Raw genomic sequence first — 17905 nt, 5'->3', positions numbered from 1 at the left:
AGTTCTGCTAGCTGTGGTCTTGCAAGATAGAATCTCCATGGTCATTCACAACAAAATCTGTGCATATGGTTTTGGACTGTTTTTATGATTCTTCTGCTTGACTCTTGTTGGTGTTGCACAGCCAATATGTCAGAGGGTGCTGGAACTTCAACTGAAAGTTCTTTACAATAAATTCACTGCAGTCAACATACAGAGCAAATTCAATCATGCTGTTAAAGCTAGATCTGTCAGTAGCATAAGATAAACATGAAAACTCATGTGACAAAATAGTTTTCTGTTTTCACTCAATGTCAGCATGGATGCTATTGCATCAATTGGGATGTATTGGTTGAATGATTTGCGGAAACTTACTGAATGGGCGAGAAAAGCCAGAGTAGATCCCAATGATCCCCAGAATTCAGATTTAATGCAAGTAATTAAGGTTAGTATAAAAATTGTATACATTTCTAACTTGGAACAGAATGATTCCCTTTAGAAAATACCCATTCTATATTTCTTTTCATTTCAAAGTAAAAGATTGTTGTCAAACCCTCTAATAAGTGATAACTAAATAATAATATTTACCATGAATCTACAGTTACATTGATTTTTCCATAAAATGTTCAGAGTGAATTAAAGGATGTCATTTATACTTTTTTTTTCAACAGTACGCAACTGATGAGGGCCAGGATGCTCCTGAATACTTTAGAATAGAGCAAATACAGGAAGAGTTTAGCTTTGTCTCAGACAAAAAACTGGACCTCTCTAAACGTTTTCGCCTACTGATGCTTAGAAATGCTGGAGTTCCTGAATATTGTTGCTTTAAGCAAGTGCCTCCATATGAAAGGGAGATAGCTGACAATATTTTCCAGGTTATTAACTATGTTATTTCTCAAAATATTAAAATGGTACATTGATGGAAATGAATTTAGGCTATTGTGCTAGTGCTAATTGTAGAGAAGAAATGCGGGCGAGATGTTAAATAAACATACTACATTGGTTCTACAAACATTGATGAACATAGGCAAGAGAGCAAGAGTAGAATGGGGAACAATTATTAGAGATAACTGTTCTTAAAAATAACCCACTGGGCTCAGATGGCATACAGTTGAAAGAAGTCAGAGTGAAGATAACAGAGACTTTGGCCATAATTTTTTGAATTTTCTCAAGCATATGCAATGGGACCATATAATATTGAAGATTGCAATGCAGTTCCTTGAAGGTGCAAGTACAGGTAGGTGAAACATTAAAAAGGATTTTGTGTTTTATGCATAACGTGCAGAATACAAAAATAATGAAACATAGAAACATTGAAAAGAGGAGCAAGATTAGGCCATTCAGCCCTTTGAGCCTGCTCCATCATTCATTACGATCATGGCTGATCAGGAAACTCAATAGCCTGATTCCATTTTCCCCTCATATCTTTTGATCCCCTTCGTCCAAAAGCTATATCTAACTCCTTCTTGAAAACATACAGGCCTGGATTCTCTGATCTTGTCCATCCTGCCATCGCGACCAGTGAGAATGGAAAATTTGACGCTCAGCCAAATCTCCATACATAGCAGTGAGCCCGGAGAATCCCAGTGCCGGGCGAGGTCGGAGAATTCCAGCCACAATGTCTTGGCCTCAACTGCTTTCTGTGGTAGTGAATTCCATAGGCTTGCCACTCTCTGAATGAAAAAGAATTCTCCTCATCTCAGTCCTAAAAGGTTTACCCCTTACCCTTAAACTATGATACCTGGTTCTGGACGCCCCCAACATCCTTTTTGCATCTATCTTTTCTAGTCCTGTTAGAATTTTATAGATTTCTATGAGATCCCCTCCTTCTGAACTTCAGCAAATATAATCCTAACTGACTCAATCTTCCCTCATATGTCTGTCCCACCGTCCCAGGAATCAGTCTGGTAAACCTTTCCTCTGTAGCTTCCTCACATTAGGAGACCAAAACTGCACACAGGTCTGCAGATGTGGCTTAACCAAGGCTCTGTACAATTGCAGCAAGACATCCCTGCTCCTGGACCCGCCTTCTCTCTCTACGAAGGTCAACACACCATTTGCCTTCTTTACCACTTTCTGCACCTGTGTGCTTGCCTTAAACAACTGGTGTACGAGGGCACCCAGGTCTCATTATACTCTCTTAGTTTATAGCCATTCAGATAATAATCTGCCTTCCTGTTTTTGCTACCAAAGTGGGTTACTTTACATTTATCCACATTATATTGCATCTACCATGCATTTGCCCACTCACTCAATTTGTCCAAATCACACTGAAAGATATCTGCATTCTTCTCACAGCTCACTTTGCCACCAAACATCTGAAAATTTGGAGATATTACATTACCCCCCAATCCCATGCGCTTTAATTTTACACGCTGAATCTCTGATGTGGGACTTTGTCAAAAGCCTTCTGAAAGTGCAAATAAACATATCCACTGATTCCCCCTCATCAACTCTACTAGTTACATCCTCAAAGAATTCCAGTAGATTTGATCAGAGGTACTAGCTTTCAGAAACTTGCTTCCTTTCAGCAAGTCTACCTTCATGCTGAATTTAGACTGTCTCTTTGATGCAATCTTCCAAATGTTGAATAGGAAACAAATCTCTCTTGGCGATGGTATTCGCTCTCCTGTGGTCCACTCAAAGTCCATGGATCTTACCGGCTTGCTGCGCCAGCTGATTATCATCGCGAGCTGGGAAAATTGTGTGGGAGGCTCAGAAACCGATGTGCTTTCTGCGCGATACAGTTTAATTTCTTCCTGGCCCTGTTTTGCTGGCGGGAACAACTTTGCACCCAGAAAGGGCGCGAAGCCTATTGACATAAAACTAAAGTAAATTAAAAGGATTTGCCTGCTCCCACACAGCTACTTCCAGCCTCTCAACTGCTTCTCCCTCGCCGGTATGATGTCACGCCAGCGAGAATCACCTGGGGACTAGGCACCATGGCCACGCTGAAGGGATTGAAGGCCATTGACGCTCTCAGGTGGTTGGGGCATGGTTGGGCAGTGTCCATCGGGCAATGCCAGCCTGGCAGTGCCCACCTGGCATACAAGTAGTGCCCACCCAGCACACTGGCAATGCCCGGTTGGGCATGTGTGCCGGGGCAGTGCTGTGGACTAGGGCCTAAGTGGGCATAGTGCATAAGTGGGGGTGGGGCTATGAAGGGGGTATGCATGATGGGAGGGGGGGCTTATGCAGGGAGGGGGTGCTCTGCAAACGGAGTGGCATGCGGGAGAGGCTATGCAAGTGGGGAGTTGTGCTGGGGGCTATGCAAGGGGGTTTGTGTAGGGGGGCCATTCCAAATTTTATTTGGGAAGATTCGGTATTTTTTGTTCCATTTTGCTCAGGCAACATTATGATTGGGAGCTCCAATTGCTAAAACTCAATAATGTCATCCTAGAGTATATATTCAATTTCCTTCTGTACTTGTGATGACATCTCTGGATTTAATCTTTCGGGATTTTGCTTTATCGGAATTGTGTCCCGCACATCTACATCATGCATGCTCAGTTCTGGTCACCTCATTACAGGAAGGATGTGGAAAAGATCGAAAGGGTGCAGAGGAGATTTACAAAGATGTTGCCTGGATTGAGTGGCATGCCTTATGAGGATAGGCTGAGGGAGCTCGGTCTTTTCTCCTTGGAGAGATGTAGGATGAGAGGAGACCTAATAGAGGTATATAAGATGTTGAGAGGCATAGATCGGGTGGACTCTCAGAGGCTTTTTCCCAGGGTGGAAATGGCTGCTACGAGAGGACACAGGTTTAAGGTGCTGGGGGGTAGGTACAGGGGAAATGTTAGGGGAAAGTTTTTCACACAGAGGGTGGTGGGCGAGTGGATTTGGCTGCCGTCAGTGGTGGTGGAGGCAAACTCAATAGGGTCTTTTAAGAGACTCCTGGATGAGTACATGGGACTTAATAGGATGGAGGGTTATAGGTAGGCCTAAAAGGTAGGGATATGTTCGGCACAACTTGTGGGGCCGAAGGGCCTGTTTTGTGCTGTAGTGTTTCTATGTTTCTAGGTTTCTATGTCCGTTCTACCTAATATTTCCCAACAAATACATTTATAGAACTGAAGTAACCCTTTCAATTCACTCCAGCTCTCATCTGGAAGATAACTTAACCAGTTGCTTAAATTTTCCAGGACGTTCTCATTACCTGAATGAAATTTAGGGAAGTCACTGTCTGAATTTAACCCTTCTTCTTCTCCTCCCTGTTTCATTATTATCAAGACCTCATTCTTCTCCTCATCTCTATTAACATGCGGTGGTTGCCATTTTATCATTAGTATTCAGGGATACACTGAGCTTCCAAATGCTGAGTAAGCTGTTTGATAGCTTTGTTTTAATTTGGAATCACCCCTGCTGTAATTCTATCAGTCTCTTTGAATTAAACACACATATTCAGCTTTCTAAAGATCATATCGGACAACCTGATTTCACTTGTCTCATTCTGTGCTTGCAACTCTTTCCTGTTTTGTCTTATCTTGTGAGCCTGTGACCTCATCACACAATCAGAAAAACCACAGGACGGTGTGTTTGCAATTTCTCTTTAGCTGGATTTTCTATTGGCTGTTCAACCACAGTAGCCATTGCTACAATCTGTTGATCCTGCTATTTTATTCCTTAGAATTAATTTAATCCCTTTGTTGGGCAATGTTTCTACCATTCCTACAACCCCATCTCCCATCTTCAAGCTACTCCTTAAGTTTATTTTTACCAAAGGAATTTTTCTTGTTTCGCCGTGAATATTGCTGACCGGAACCATTTCCTTCAATATCCCTTCTGCACAACAAAAATCTTTAGCCCACAACATTAGGGATTGAGTCACGCTTGTGTCTCTTAAAATGTTAATATTTTCCCCATTCTAGTCTGTCCACTAATATTTTACCATTGCACTCAAAATCCTTCTATTTCTCAGCCACCTGCTGGTCACTCTGCCCCTGTTACATTTCTGCACATATTTGCATTCTATTGTTTCTTTTCTCCTCTGTGCACAAATCCTGCCTTCTTCTCCTGTTCTCTGTGATTTCATATTTTCTTTCTTAAGATTTATAACTCCAACTGTCTTTCTGTTTAATATTCAGCATACTGACTTGGTGTGGCCCAGTTTATTACAATGAAAGTATCTAACTTTCCTCATATCTCTTATTCCCTCAGCACTACCATTTTTATTTTGAGGTGAAGTCTCCTTGGAATTTTCAACCAATCTCTCTCTTGCTTGACCATCCTTTCTCGCACCTTCTCAGTTTCTATCTTTCTCAGACTTAAATGACAATTGAAAGAAAGGCTTTGACCTATGTACCAACTCATAGTCGTCAGCAAGCTCCGCTGCATGTCGTGCAGTTTTAACTCTTTGTTCTTCCTCCACTAGTCCTTATCATTGTAGGTAACAAGTCTTTAAATTCTTCTAACAGAATTAATTCTCTAGGGGCCACATAGATTTAGTCTATTTTTAATGCTTTCGCTCAGCTATCAAGATTACTTTGTTTAACCCTTTCAAATTCAATACAAGTCTGTTCAGACTGTTTCTTATATTTTAAAACTTTTGTCTGTAAACCTCTGCTACTAGCTCATAAGCATTCAGTGTAGCTCTCTTCACTGTCTCATATTCTGCAAACCTTTCCTCTGACAAAGATGCATAGACTTCACTAGACCTACCTACAAGTTTACTCTGCAAGAGCAGTGTTCAAATATTTTGCAGCCATTTCATCTGTTTAGCTATTTTCTCAAAGGTGTAAAAAAAATGCCTCGGTGTCCCTTTCATCAAATTTTGGGAGTGCTGTACAAATCTAAGTATCTCCCCACTCGGTTCATGTCTAGAACTACTTTTGTCCTCATCCAGCTCTTTTCTGCCTACTGCAATTTGCTGCATTCTAATTTGATGTTCTCTCTATCCTTTTTCTTCCATCTGCATTTCCAAACCTCTCTTTTTCTCTCTTTCTTCCCATTCTGTTTAGAAAGCTTTCTTTCTCTCTTCTTGTTCCCTCTCTTTTTCTTGTATTTCTAATATCTTCATTTCTATTTCACTTTGTGAATTCAATTTCCCCACTTCTTGAAATACTGGGTCTATCTGACACCGCTCGTACATTTAAATGTCTTGCTATGCTTTTAATTACCTCCGCTTTCTTAGCCCCTGTCTGCCAATTTTATCAATTAAGCTTTAGGTACACTTTTCAAATTTGTTAAATTTATATTGTCTACTTGCAAGTGAACTTGGACTAGAGCAAGAATAATCTCTGCAGGGTCCTTATTTTAAATAAGATGCTCTCACTTGGTTCCATATGTTCCTCACTCTGGTTACATTTAAAAAACCACAAATTCCCTTAACTCAAAATGGAATTATGCTTTTTAAAATCCTGAATGAGCTCCCAGCTCTTGTTATGTATCCTTCTGATGTTACCTGCCAGAGTGTCTCAAAATCCTGCAGGATAACTTGAAACAATGGTTCTTAGTGGTGTATATTTGTTTGGAATAATATGAGGAACAATGCACGTCCCAGTGAGGAAACAGTCCAATCATTGGGTAAAAAATTAATAAAGTATTTATTAAAGTAAAAGAAAAACACACAACAGAAAGACTAATATACACTATGACATTGAAGTATTTTCATAACTAAACATCCCAGTTTATCTGAAATTGCTTTGTTCCCAAACTATACCCATGATCTTTGAACTCACGAAGACACTCCTTTTCCTAAACAACATCCAATTTTGTATCTCTTAGTCAAATCAGCTCATAGTTACCACACAATACATCTGAGGTATAAGGCTCTGGTCAGACCCCATTTGGAGTATTGTGAGCAGTTTTGGGCCTCGTATCTAAGGAAGGATGTGCTGGCCTTGGAAAAGGTCCAGAGGAGGTTCACAAGAATGATCTCTGGAATGAAGAACTTGTCGTATGAGGAATGGTTGAGGACTCTGGGTCTGTACTCATTGGAGTTTAAAAGGATGAGGGGATATTTTATTGGAACTTATAGGATATGATAAGGCCTGGATAGAGTGGACATGGAGAGGATGTTTCCACTAGTAGGAAAAACTAGAACCAGAGGGCACAACCTCAGGCTAAAGGAGTGATCCTTTAAAACTGAGATGAGGAGGAATTTCTTCAGCCAGAGAGTGGTGAATCTATGGAACTCTTTGCTGCAGAAGACTGTGGAGGCCAGGTCATTGAGTGTCTTTAAGACAGAGACAGATAGGTTTTTGATTATAAGGGGATCAGGAGTTATGGGGAAAAGGCAGGAGAATGGGGATGAGAAAAATATCAACCATGATTGAATGGTGGAGCAGATTTGATGGGCCGAGTGGCCTAATTCTGCCCCTATGTTTCATGGTGCTATGGTAATACAACTTGGATTACTAAGCCCAGGAAAATGTGTTGTCCTGATTCAGCGAAGGTACAAAACTGCGTCTTTTACAGGAGAATAGCAGCAGTCTGTCATGGTTCTAAAAGTTAAATACAACAGTCTTCCGTAGCTCCGAGCATAGTTGGAACTGGTCTCTCTGATGATTTTGGCCTTTCTGGCTGTTGGATGGAAAACTAGCCTGCTTCCCCAATGAGGGTGTTAACAGTTACACAGTTTAACCACTTTGATAGGCCACCTTATGGATTTGGCTGTCTAGCTTTCAAATTCCTTCCCATTAGAAGTTTATCATTTGTATAGCCCCACTGATTTCTGGTAAACAATGTTTCTCATACAACAGTTTGCATCCTAATTTCTCTGGATGCCTGCTAATCTTGTTACTGGGAAAATTGCATCTCTGTATTCCTCTAGATGCCTGCTAATCCTGTTACTTGTTTGTTATTTTGTTTTCATCTCAACTTCACTGTAACCTTATTAACATCTGAAGTCCTAACACCCATGATTATTGTGGCTACTTTTCTCCTACAAGTAACTGTGGAGCTCCATTGAGTGCTGAAACCTTTACCTCCAGTGCCATACCATGCACCTCCCCCCAGCTTAGAACATCCCCAAGAGGGTTCAGGATGTTACCACCCCTTTGGACACCTGACCCATTGATCACTTCATAAAAGTGTGATATGATGCATTTTGGGACGATTAACAAGACAAGCGAATACACAATGAACAGTAGGGTGTTAGGCAGTAGAGAGGATCAGAGAGACCGTGGGGTGCATGTCCAAAGATCCCTGCTGGCAGCAAGACAAATAGATGAGTCCATAGATGTGTAGGTTAGGTGGATTGGCCGTGGTAAGTGCATAGGGTTACTGGGATAAAGCAAGTGGTTGGGCCTAGGTAAGATGTTCTGGACAGTCGGTGTAGACTCAATAGGCAGACTGGCCTCCTTCTGTACTGTAGGGATTCTATGAGATGGTTACGAAAGCATATGAGATACTTGTCATTATTACCTGAGATACAGAACATAAGTGCAGGGAGGTTATGATAGAGCTTTACAAAATGTTTATTCGGCCAGAGTTAGTGTACTCTGTGCAGTTTTGGTCACCACGCTATAGGAAGGGTATGATTGCACCAGGAAGGCTGAAGATGAGATTTACCAGATGTTGCCCGGTTTGGAGCATTTCAGCTATGAAGAGAGGCTGGATAGCCTGGGGTTGCTTTCCTTAGAGCAGAGAAGGCTGAGGAGAGAACCTCATTGAGGTGTACAAAATTATGAGTTTTAAGTTTATTTATTAGTGTCACAAGTAGGCTTACATTAACACTGCAATGAAATTACTGTGAAAATCCCCTAGTCGCCACACTCCGGCGCCTGTTTGGGTAGACTGAGGGAGAATTTAGCACGACCAATGCACCTAACCAGCATGTCTTCCAGACTGTGGGAGGAAACTGGAGCACCTGGAGAAAACCCACACAGGCATGGGAGAACGTGCAGATTCCGCACAGACTGTGACCCATGACGTGAATTGAATCCGGGTCCCTGGCACTGTGAGGCAGCAGAGCTAACCACTCTACCACCGTGCCGCCAGAGACGGGATATAGATAGGGTAGATAGGAAAAAACCTTACCCCTTAGAGGAGTCAATTACCAGGGGCATAGATTTAAGATAAAGAGTAGGAGATTTAGAGGGGATTTGAGGAAAAGTATTTTCACCCAGTGGCAATCTGGAACTCAATGTCTGAAAGGGTGGTATAGATGAGAACTCTCACAACGTTTAAGAAGTATTTGGATGAGCATTTGAAATACCATAACATACAAGGCTACAGACCGAGTGCTGGAAAATGGAATTAGAATACATAGGTGTTTGATGACCATCACAAACATGATGGGCTGTGCTGTAAACCTTTATGACTATGATTTTGATTTGATTTATTATTGTCACATGTATTAGTATACAGTGAAAAGTATTGTTTCTTGTGCACTATATAGACAAAGCATACCGTTCATAGAGAAGGAAAGGAGAGAGCACAGAATGTAGTGTTATAGTCATAGCTAGGGTGTAGAGAAAGACCAACTTAGTGTGAGGTAGGCCCATTCAAAAGTCTGATAGCAGTAAGAAGAAGGTGGAAGAGAGTATGTCCCGGGTGTGTGCGGTCCTTAATTACGCTGGCTGCTTTTCCGAGGCAGCAGGAAGTATAGACAGAGTCAGTGGATGGGAGGTTGGTTTGCATGATGGATTGGGCTTCATTCATGACCCTTTGTAGTTTCTTGCGGTCTTGGGCAGAGCAGAAGCCATACCAAGCTGTGATACAACCAGAAAGAATGCTTTCTATGGTGCATCTGTAAAAGTTGGTGAGAGTCGTGGTGGACCTGCCAAATTACTTTAGTCTTCTGAGAAAGTAGAGGCGTTGATGGGCTTTCTTAACTATAGTTTCTTAACTCGGCATGGGGCACCAGGATAGGTTATTGGTAATCTGGACATCTAAAAACTTGAAGCTCTCGACCATTTTTACTTCATCCCCATTGATGTAGACAGGGGCATGTTCTCCATTACACTTCCTGAAGTCGATGAATATTTCCTTTGTTTTGTTGACATTGAGGGAGAGATTATTGTCGTCGCACCAGTTCACCAGAATCTCTATCTCATTCCTGTACTCTGTCTTGTCAATGACTCTATGACAATGGACCAAAGATTAATCTTTCTAGCCTTAAGACGCACCAGCATGTGTGTGTTTGGAGACTTACTGAAACCTACGTGCATAGTCATCACAATGGATGGGCCCCCCTCCCAGTGCTCCATCCTGCACAATGTCCACTCAGAACTCAACCGTGCCAAGCACAGAAAGTAATTGAACCTTTTCCGGCACTGGATTCAGGTTCACCAGACCAGGTCATGGCTGCTGACCTCCACTGCCACCTCTGTCCAGACCTCCTTGGTTACAGAGATTGGCCTCCTCTTTCAATTCCTTGGCATCAAAATGTCCTTCCTTTCAATAACAACCTCAACCAGGGCTCTAAGGCAATCATCAAGGAAACAAGGGGAGCGCTGGCCGCCAGAGCTCCCCTCCTGCCTTCCTGGCTTCCTGCAGTCGCCATTCTGCAGCCATAGATTCATCTGTGACCTAATAACACTGCTTTTAAAGTTCACGGCTGGCTGCCATTGGCACTGCGTTCACTGTGTTGCAAGCTGTTTACCCAATGTCGCTGTGATTAGTGTAATGCCGTGATTTTTTAAATTGGACTTGGATGGGATCAGGATTCGCAGCCGCTTCAAGTTCTACTGCCGAGCATGCATGTCGAGCATTGAATTCTACTCTATATGTGAATATTGTTGGACCAATTGCAACCGATGCTTGCGACACATGGAATACAACACAGATTGGGCTTCTTTCATCAGTACTCCCCATGTGAAACCCTGGGCATCACATGGAGAGGCAGCATGAAAAATTAAGAAATGCTATAGAGGACTGGTCAGAGGCACCTGTGAGACATCGTGACAAGGAGACAATTGAGGCTGGCAGCTCATGTATTTTGCCTGCTGGACGTACATCTGCCAGAGTGGCAGTCAAATGGACATCACCAGATGGAAGAAGATGACAGGGCTGGCTAAAGATCTAGCAAAGTACATTTAAGGACAACTTCCAAAAACAGGACTCCATCTAGACTGGAGCGCAAGAGATTGTGATGGAATGGTTCTGGTGACGGAATCTTATTGCCCATTGCCCCGCATGGAGCCAGAGGAACTAGTCTAGGTGTGTTCCAGGTGGATGGTTTCGTCATGTTTCGATTATGACTGGGATGGTATTCTTTCTCTGGCAGAGTTCATTGACTGCACTGGTTACATCTAATGCATCATCCCCACCCAGGTGATTCTTGAGACATTCTATGAGTAGATTAGGAGTTGATTCCATTTGTACTCCTTCAAGCTAATTGTCTCTGTGGGGTTTCTAGACAGTTGGCTCCACTTAATGGCTTTGGAATTCATTATGTATAGTGAGTAAGTTTTCAGCTATCTTAGAAGCTGGAATGTGGCATAAGTCTTTTTAAAATCCAGTCAGTGGTTTCTGATCAGTAAATTCATAAAATCACTTTTTATAAAGCATGTCAATGCTTCATTCAACCACAGTTAAATGTTGAGAGCGATTCTCCCAAAAAAGCTGAGTGCCCGACGGGAGATTTTCCTGTCTGTTTTTTGGGTGAACTTAGTTTAATGAATCTCTGGGACTCTCTGCAGCACAGAGTCCCTCACGATATTCACTCTGGTGGGGGGAGGGGGCGGGGCCTAACCCTGCTCAAGAGACTGGCACCAGTGAGCTGAGTGGGCCAGTGCGCATGTGCTGATCTGTCAGTGGGGAGATTTGTGCATGCGCACTGCCCCACACCCCCCGATTAATGGCCAGCTCCAATCCCCCCCCACCACGTTCAGCCCCGATTTCCCCCCCCCCCCCCACCATCCCATGTTCAGCCCTGATCCACCCCCGCAACCCTCCCTCCCCCGGCATGGCCAGCCCTGATCGCCCCCTCCCTCCTAGCCCCACCAACTCCCAATACAGAGTACGCAGCGGATCTCCCACCACCACCGATCACCCCTGCCCCAGTAGACTCCACCTCCCAGAGGCCCCGCCCTCTTGGCACTGTCCGGTGGGTAGTGCCAGGGTGCCAGGCTGATACTGGCATCGCCCTTGACCTCGACCTCCTGAGGGGGCCTCCGTGGCCTCTGTCCCCACCATGGGGTGATCATGCCTAGTCCCTGATGATGGGGACCAGCTTTAATCCCCACTGGTAAGAACCCCTCCCAGAGGGGTGGGAGACATTAGCGAGCCCAGAGAATGCCATTCCAGAGTCACTAATGATATGGAAATGTGAATTTCCTTGTTGTAATCAGCCTTGTGCTGGAAATCAGCGTGAGGCTGATTACATAAAAAGAAATGGCCTGGGAGGCACGTGATCATCCGGTTGCGAGTCCTGCTACAGGCCTCCTGCTGATGCCTCCTGGCCCACTGTGCTACTCAAGCAGTGCACAAGCTAGAGTAATTGCCCCCATTGTGTGCATTTGTGTGAGCCCTAATAGAGGAATTCACAGAGCATTTACAGCATTGATTTACCAGGGAGATGCCAGGGATGAAAAACATTTGTTAGGTGAGTTACTTGAAAAACTATGACTAGTTCCACTGGAGCCAAAAGGACTGAGGAAATTTTATAGTTTTAAAAATGATGATGGATTTTGATATTTCCTTTGGTTGAGAGTCTATAACAAAGGATTATTAATTTAAAATTTGAGAACATGAATCTTGCATCTGCATGTCATGCATTCTCACAGGCAAATTGAGGCAGACTATTGCATTTTAACAGAAGATTGGATAAATAATTGAAGCAGAAGAAAATACAGCATCATAGGGAGTGAACGAAGCAGTGGCATAGGTTTTGAATTCTTCCAGCAAAGAATCATTACAAAAACAATGGATATTAAATGGGTGGAAATCTGGCATAACTAATTTCTGCACATTTCACACATTTATCAGAAGGAACAGAAGGGAAAATTCTTATTGACATGTTTATTTAAATTATGGTTTATTTGCATAATGTTATATTATTCAAGTCTATTAGTTATATAGGTTGAACAGATTTTGATATTTATTTTATAGAAAATTGTAAATTTCACTGAGCAATATAGTGTTTTTCGTATTTTTGTAGGAATTTGAAGGCCAGAGGGATGATGTTTTTATAATTACGGGTGAAGATTCACTGACAGAACAGAGAATGATGGCACGTAAATATCTAGAAAAGGTAGTAAAGTGCAGACAAAACATACCTTTCCTCCCAGATCATTACGTTCGAACAGAATGATAAAAATAAGGTGCCAATAATCTATGGATTACAACCCTGACAATTCTGCTGATGAATGCTGATATCAATATGTGATGCCTGCAGGAAAGTCTGGCAACTACCTCTTGTTTGAGAGAGAGGGTGAGCCATCCCCTCCCCTGCTCCTGGGATCCTATTCCATTACTGCCTATGTAAGGAGGCCAATCCAATTTTTAAGAAATTACCATCTTCTTCAGGAATCCGTTTCCTTCACCTGCGCCCTGAATCAGTAGGATTCACATGCTAAGTTAGATGGTAGTGTGCTTCATCTTGCTTGGTTTCCTGGGCTTCACTAAGATACTTGGTTAAGAAAACAGGAGCTCTCGATATACGAAATCCCTATGCCAAATCCATTTAAGATGTCCCCAGCAAAATAGGCCATTCTCCAATCGACAGTTTAAGTGACAAGCATCCAACGCATGGCAATCACCTGCATATGTGCTCAAAAAAATTGCCTAATTCTCATTGCCTCCATTGGCTGCACCAAATGTGAAGGTCCATAAATGAAGTATTTAATTGTTTACAATAAAACTTTCAAATAAAAAGATAATTATGATAAAAATGATACTCTTCTCCTTGTGATAAAATCATTGTTTTGTTAATTAAAAACATGATGTTTGTAAACTAATAATTAACCATGTCTTTCGATTGGTGACAATGTTCCTATATCCTGGTTGCAATTTTACCAAAGATATTCTAAAGGCGTGAAGTGATAAGAACTTCTAACAATCGTCACACACAAAGGCTTGTTCCAGTACCAGAGATTGCCATTTGGTATCACGTATGCTCCTGCTTTGTTTCAAAGGCCAATGGATCAGACCCTGAATGGACTGAGTAGAGTCCAGTGCTATCTGGACGACATCCTAGTCATTGGAAGAGATGAAGTAGAACACCTTTGAATCTTGGATGCTACTCTCCAGAGATTAGAAGACTATGGTCTGAGAATCCATAAAGATAAGTGTGGATTCATCCAAACCTCCATTGAATACCTGGGACATGTAATTGACGCCACTGACTTTCGGAAATCTTCTAAGGTTAAGGCATCATAGTATGCCTTCATCTCAGACTATAAGTCCGTTATGCTCCTTCATGGGATTGTTAAATTATTATGGAAGATTTGTCTCAAACTTGGAAACAATTCTGAAACCTTTATATCACCTCTTGTGCAGGAAAAAGATGTGGAAGTAGCCAGGCCAATGCAATAACGCCTTCATGCAAGCATTAATTAAGTTTGAAGCTCTTATGCATTTTGATCCTGCTTTACCTTTACAGTTTGCTGTGATGACATCTACCTCATCTGAGAAGACCATTGAGAAGCTGGGAGAAGTGTTTAGTCACTTTGGATTTCCGAAACAGCGGTGAGCGACAATGGACCTCAAGTTGTCTCACAGGAATTTGATAACTTCCTTCAGAAAATGGGCAGCGTGGTGGCATAGCGGATAGCACTGCTGCCTCACAGCACCAGGGACCCAGGCTCAATTCCAGCCTCGGGTGACTATCTGTGGAGTTTGCACATTCTCCCTGTGTCTGCGTGGGTTTCTTCTGGGTGCTCCGGTTTCCTCCCACACTCCAAAGACATACGGGTTAGGTTGATTGACCATGCCAAATTGCCCTTTAGGTGGATTAGCAGGGTAAATACATGGGCTTACGGAGATAGGGCCTGGGTGGGATTGTTGTCAGTGCAGGCTCAATAGGCCGAATGGCCTCCTTTTGCACTAGGGATTCTATGTTCTAAAATGGCATTCGAGACATTACATCCATGCCCTATCTCACTGCCATTAATGGTTTAGCAGAATGATTCATACAAATGTGATGATACTGTGACTTTAAGATATATATATATTTATATCACATTTCTTGTTAGTGGTATGTTTAAAATTCAGTTCTGTTTCACAAGGTGCTGATTTGTCTGAAAAAAAAACATGCAGCTCTATGCTGAGAATGCAGGCTAATAACTAGCTAAAGGTGTGTTTGTCTAAACAGAGTTAATGCATTTTGTGTTTACTTAGGTTTCCCTTGGGGTCCGAATAGAGTTTTGATTAGATTAATTGACTGAGACAGAATCATGTGCTAATGGGAGAATCTAAGCTTGCTGTAAAGATACACAGTTTATCTTTTATTTTAAAACAGTCGGTTCTTACCTTGTTCCGAAAGTAGTAAGACATCTCTCTCTGTCTTTCTCTCTCTGGAAGTGCTCTGAGATCTCTAGGACTGGCAACCTGAGTACAAGCATATAAGCCTGTGTTTGCTAACTGATTTTGAAGAGGGGTTTTAAGTCTGTAAGAGGAATATTGCTTGAATTGGAACTCATAGGATAGGTTAGTAGTTAAGAATTGTATCTTGTAATGTTTAAGCATTGTTCAAATGTTAAATGTTAAGCTAATTTATTTGTTATTGTAAAACTGTGTTGTTTAATAAAGTTCATTTTAGTAAAAGCTTTCCAACTTATCCAAAGCTTCAACATATTCTTTCTGGTCTATCAGAGCACCACACATACTATCGCCAAATGCTTTCCTGCATTACTCATAATGAAAAGGCAGCTGCATTCTGCATCTGATCTTCTAAAACCAAGAAGATTGTGTGACAACAAAAGCAAGCACAAGTGGAATGGTGTGAAAGCCACGCAAAACACAAAGTTTTCCATCAGGGAAAGGGAGTCTTTGCTTGGATTTGCATCTTAAGAGGAGAAATGGGTTCCTGCCACAGTCCTTGCGCAAACTGGGCCTGCCTCCTACGCTGACCAGATCTCAGATGACATTACCTGGAGGAGACATGAAGACCAGTTACTGGTTGGAAAAACAGACCAATGCTCAATTCACTTTACCTCATCTCACCTAACAATCTCTATCCTTCAATCCATATATTTTACCTTACCTCACTCTTAATGCTGTTGCAAGACTCACCCTTAACACTGTTGCAAGACTCACAACCACAACTCACAACTTGTACACAGTAGAAGCTACCGAACTATGATAACTACATTACCCAAATATATTTCCGGATACTCCCTGACATCCAGATTCAATTTTAAGTCTTTTCAATTTTCACAATTCTGATTTCTGGTATCTAATACCTTTGAAACTGCTGGAAAAGAGTTAGAAGTAATTGACTAGTTATATAAGAGGCCTTAACGCTAGTCTTATCCATTGTTTGGGATCTACAGCATAGAAACAGTTCTTGCTGTCTAACTGGTTGAAACTGCACATAAACCTTCTCCTCTCTCACGACAATGCATCAACGCTCTTCACTGCATGGGGCAGGGAGTTCCAAATTCTCACCTTCTTTGTGGCTAGAGATTCCTCCAAGTTCTTTATTTGATCTGTTACTGGCTATCTTATATTTGTACCCACTTCTTTACCAGTGGAATCAGTTTGGCCAAGTTTATAATTTGAAAGACTTCTATCAGGTCTCTGCTATTTAGTCCTCTTCCAGAGTTTTCTGATAGTTGCATCTTCTCAATTCAGGTAAATATGAAAATAGATGAATACCATCAAATGATACTAATTTATTTTATAATATATAAATTCTGAAATTATTACTCTTAACCTGAATTCATAGTAGTAAAGGATTAAGGAGAAAATATTAGCAATGTATGCACTGAATGTTTACTGGAATGTTATCCTTTAGTTTTGAACGTGAGTGAACAATTTGAACAAAATCTAAAGGCTTATGAACTTTTAGTTAACCCTGAAAGTAGTATTTGGAGATACTTAAATTGCTTTTCACATTTAAGGAAATAGTTCTAAAATAACAGTTTTATAAATAACTATATGATGTTATTTGAAAGGTGAAGGCTTCTGTGTTGAAAAGAATTTTGAGGGTCAAGCACCCTTATACATTACCAGATATGGTTGTTGAATGTGAAGAAATTAGTACCATAAGGTGAGCTATTTACTACATTTACTAAATTGTGAAACAAAAAGTTAAATAATTTTAGCCTAATTTATTTAAGTTAATGGCTTAAGAATTGATTCATGTTTACTTGCGGCTTCCAATAAGAGCAAGGAATGATCCCTTTGACTTAGCTGGCAATTGCAAGCCCCCCTCCCCCCCATTTTGGGCCTTGGACCTCATTTATGCGGTGCTGAAAAGCTGCAGTTATCAAATGGGCAATCCCCACCTGTGTCTGGTAAACCTGATTTGAATTTTGGGTCACTGCATTCCTGACAGTGGTCCTCAGACCCTAGAAAACGGGATGAAACAATCGGGAGGGAAGGGAGAAGTGACCTGATGGGAGGAGTATGACCATGCGAGCGAGGGAAGTGACTGGGAGGATAGTAAACATTGCCTAACAGCAATGCTGGGTTTTAATATGGATGTGTCGATATGGATATTAATATGGAGGCAGGGGGAGCACTCTTGTACCTCCCAGCTCCACATTTATTCAAGGAATTAAGAAATATATTTTTGATAGCCTGCAAAGTTCCCTTTTAGGCTCAGTTATTAGGCCACAAGTGAAACATGTTTTCCTGAAAGTAGTATTCAGGGATATCCATTTTTCCAATTTTCCAAAGAGTGTCTCAATCAGGTGTTACACCTGTATTTGTTTATGCAAATACCCTGGATGTCTCATTTCCTGCCTTCACCAGCAGTGGGCAGTGCACTTCCCACATGTAATGAGCAAATACACCCCATCTGCCATGTTGGATGCTTGATGTCTATTTCAAACATAGAAACAGCCATGGTGTAATTGAATTTCTAACCAAAAGAGAA

The 17905-nt window shown here is 41.8% G+C and overlaps 1 protein-coding gene across 1 annotated transcript in view; it reads left to right on the top strand.

The window, feature by feature from the left end:
• Positions 1-17905, top strand: part of LOC144500237 (protein CC2D2B-like) — a 190400-nt gene that overhangs the window by 103088 nt on the left and 69407 nt on the right. The window contains exons 17-20 of the mRNA XM_078222914.1: positions 295-421; positions 648-887; positions 13022-13114; positions 14465-14550. Of these exons, the coding sequence (XP_078079040.1) occupies positions 295-421; positions 648-887; positions 13022-13114; positions 14465-14550 (546 nt within the window). The remainder of the gene's footprint in view (positions 1-294; positions 422-647; positions 888-13021; positions 13115-14464; positions 14551-17905) is intronic.

The sequence above is a fragment of the Mustelus asterias genome, chromosome 11 (assembly GCF_964213995.1).
Source record: "Mustelus asterias chromosome 11, sMusAst1.hap1.1, whole genome shotgun sequence".
Classification (NCBI taxonomy): Eukaryota; Metazoa; Chordata; class Chondrichthyes; order Carcharhiniformes; family Triakidae; genus Mustelus; species Mustelus asterias.
This window is presented reverse-complemented; position numbering and strand designations above follow the sequence as displayed.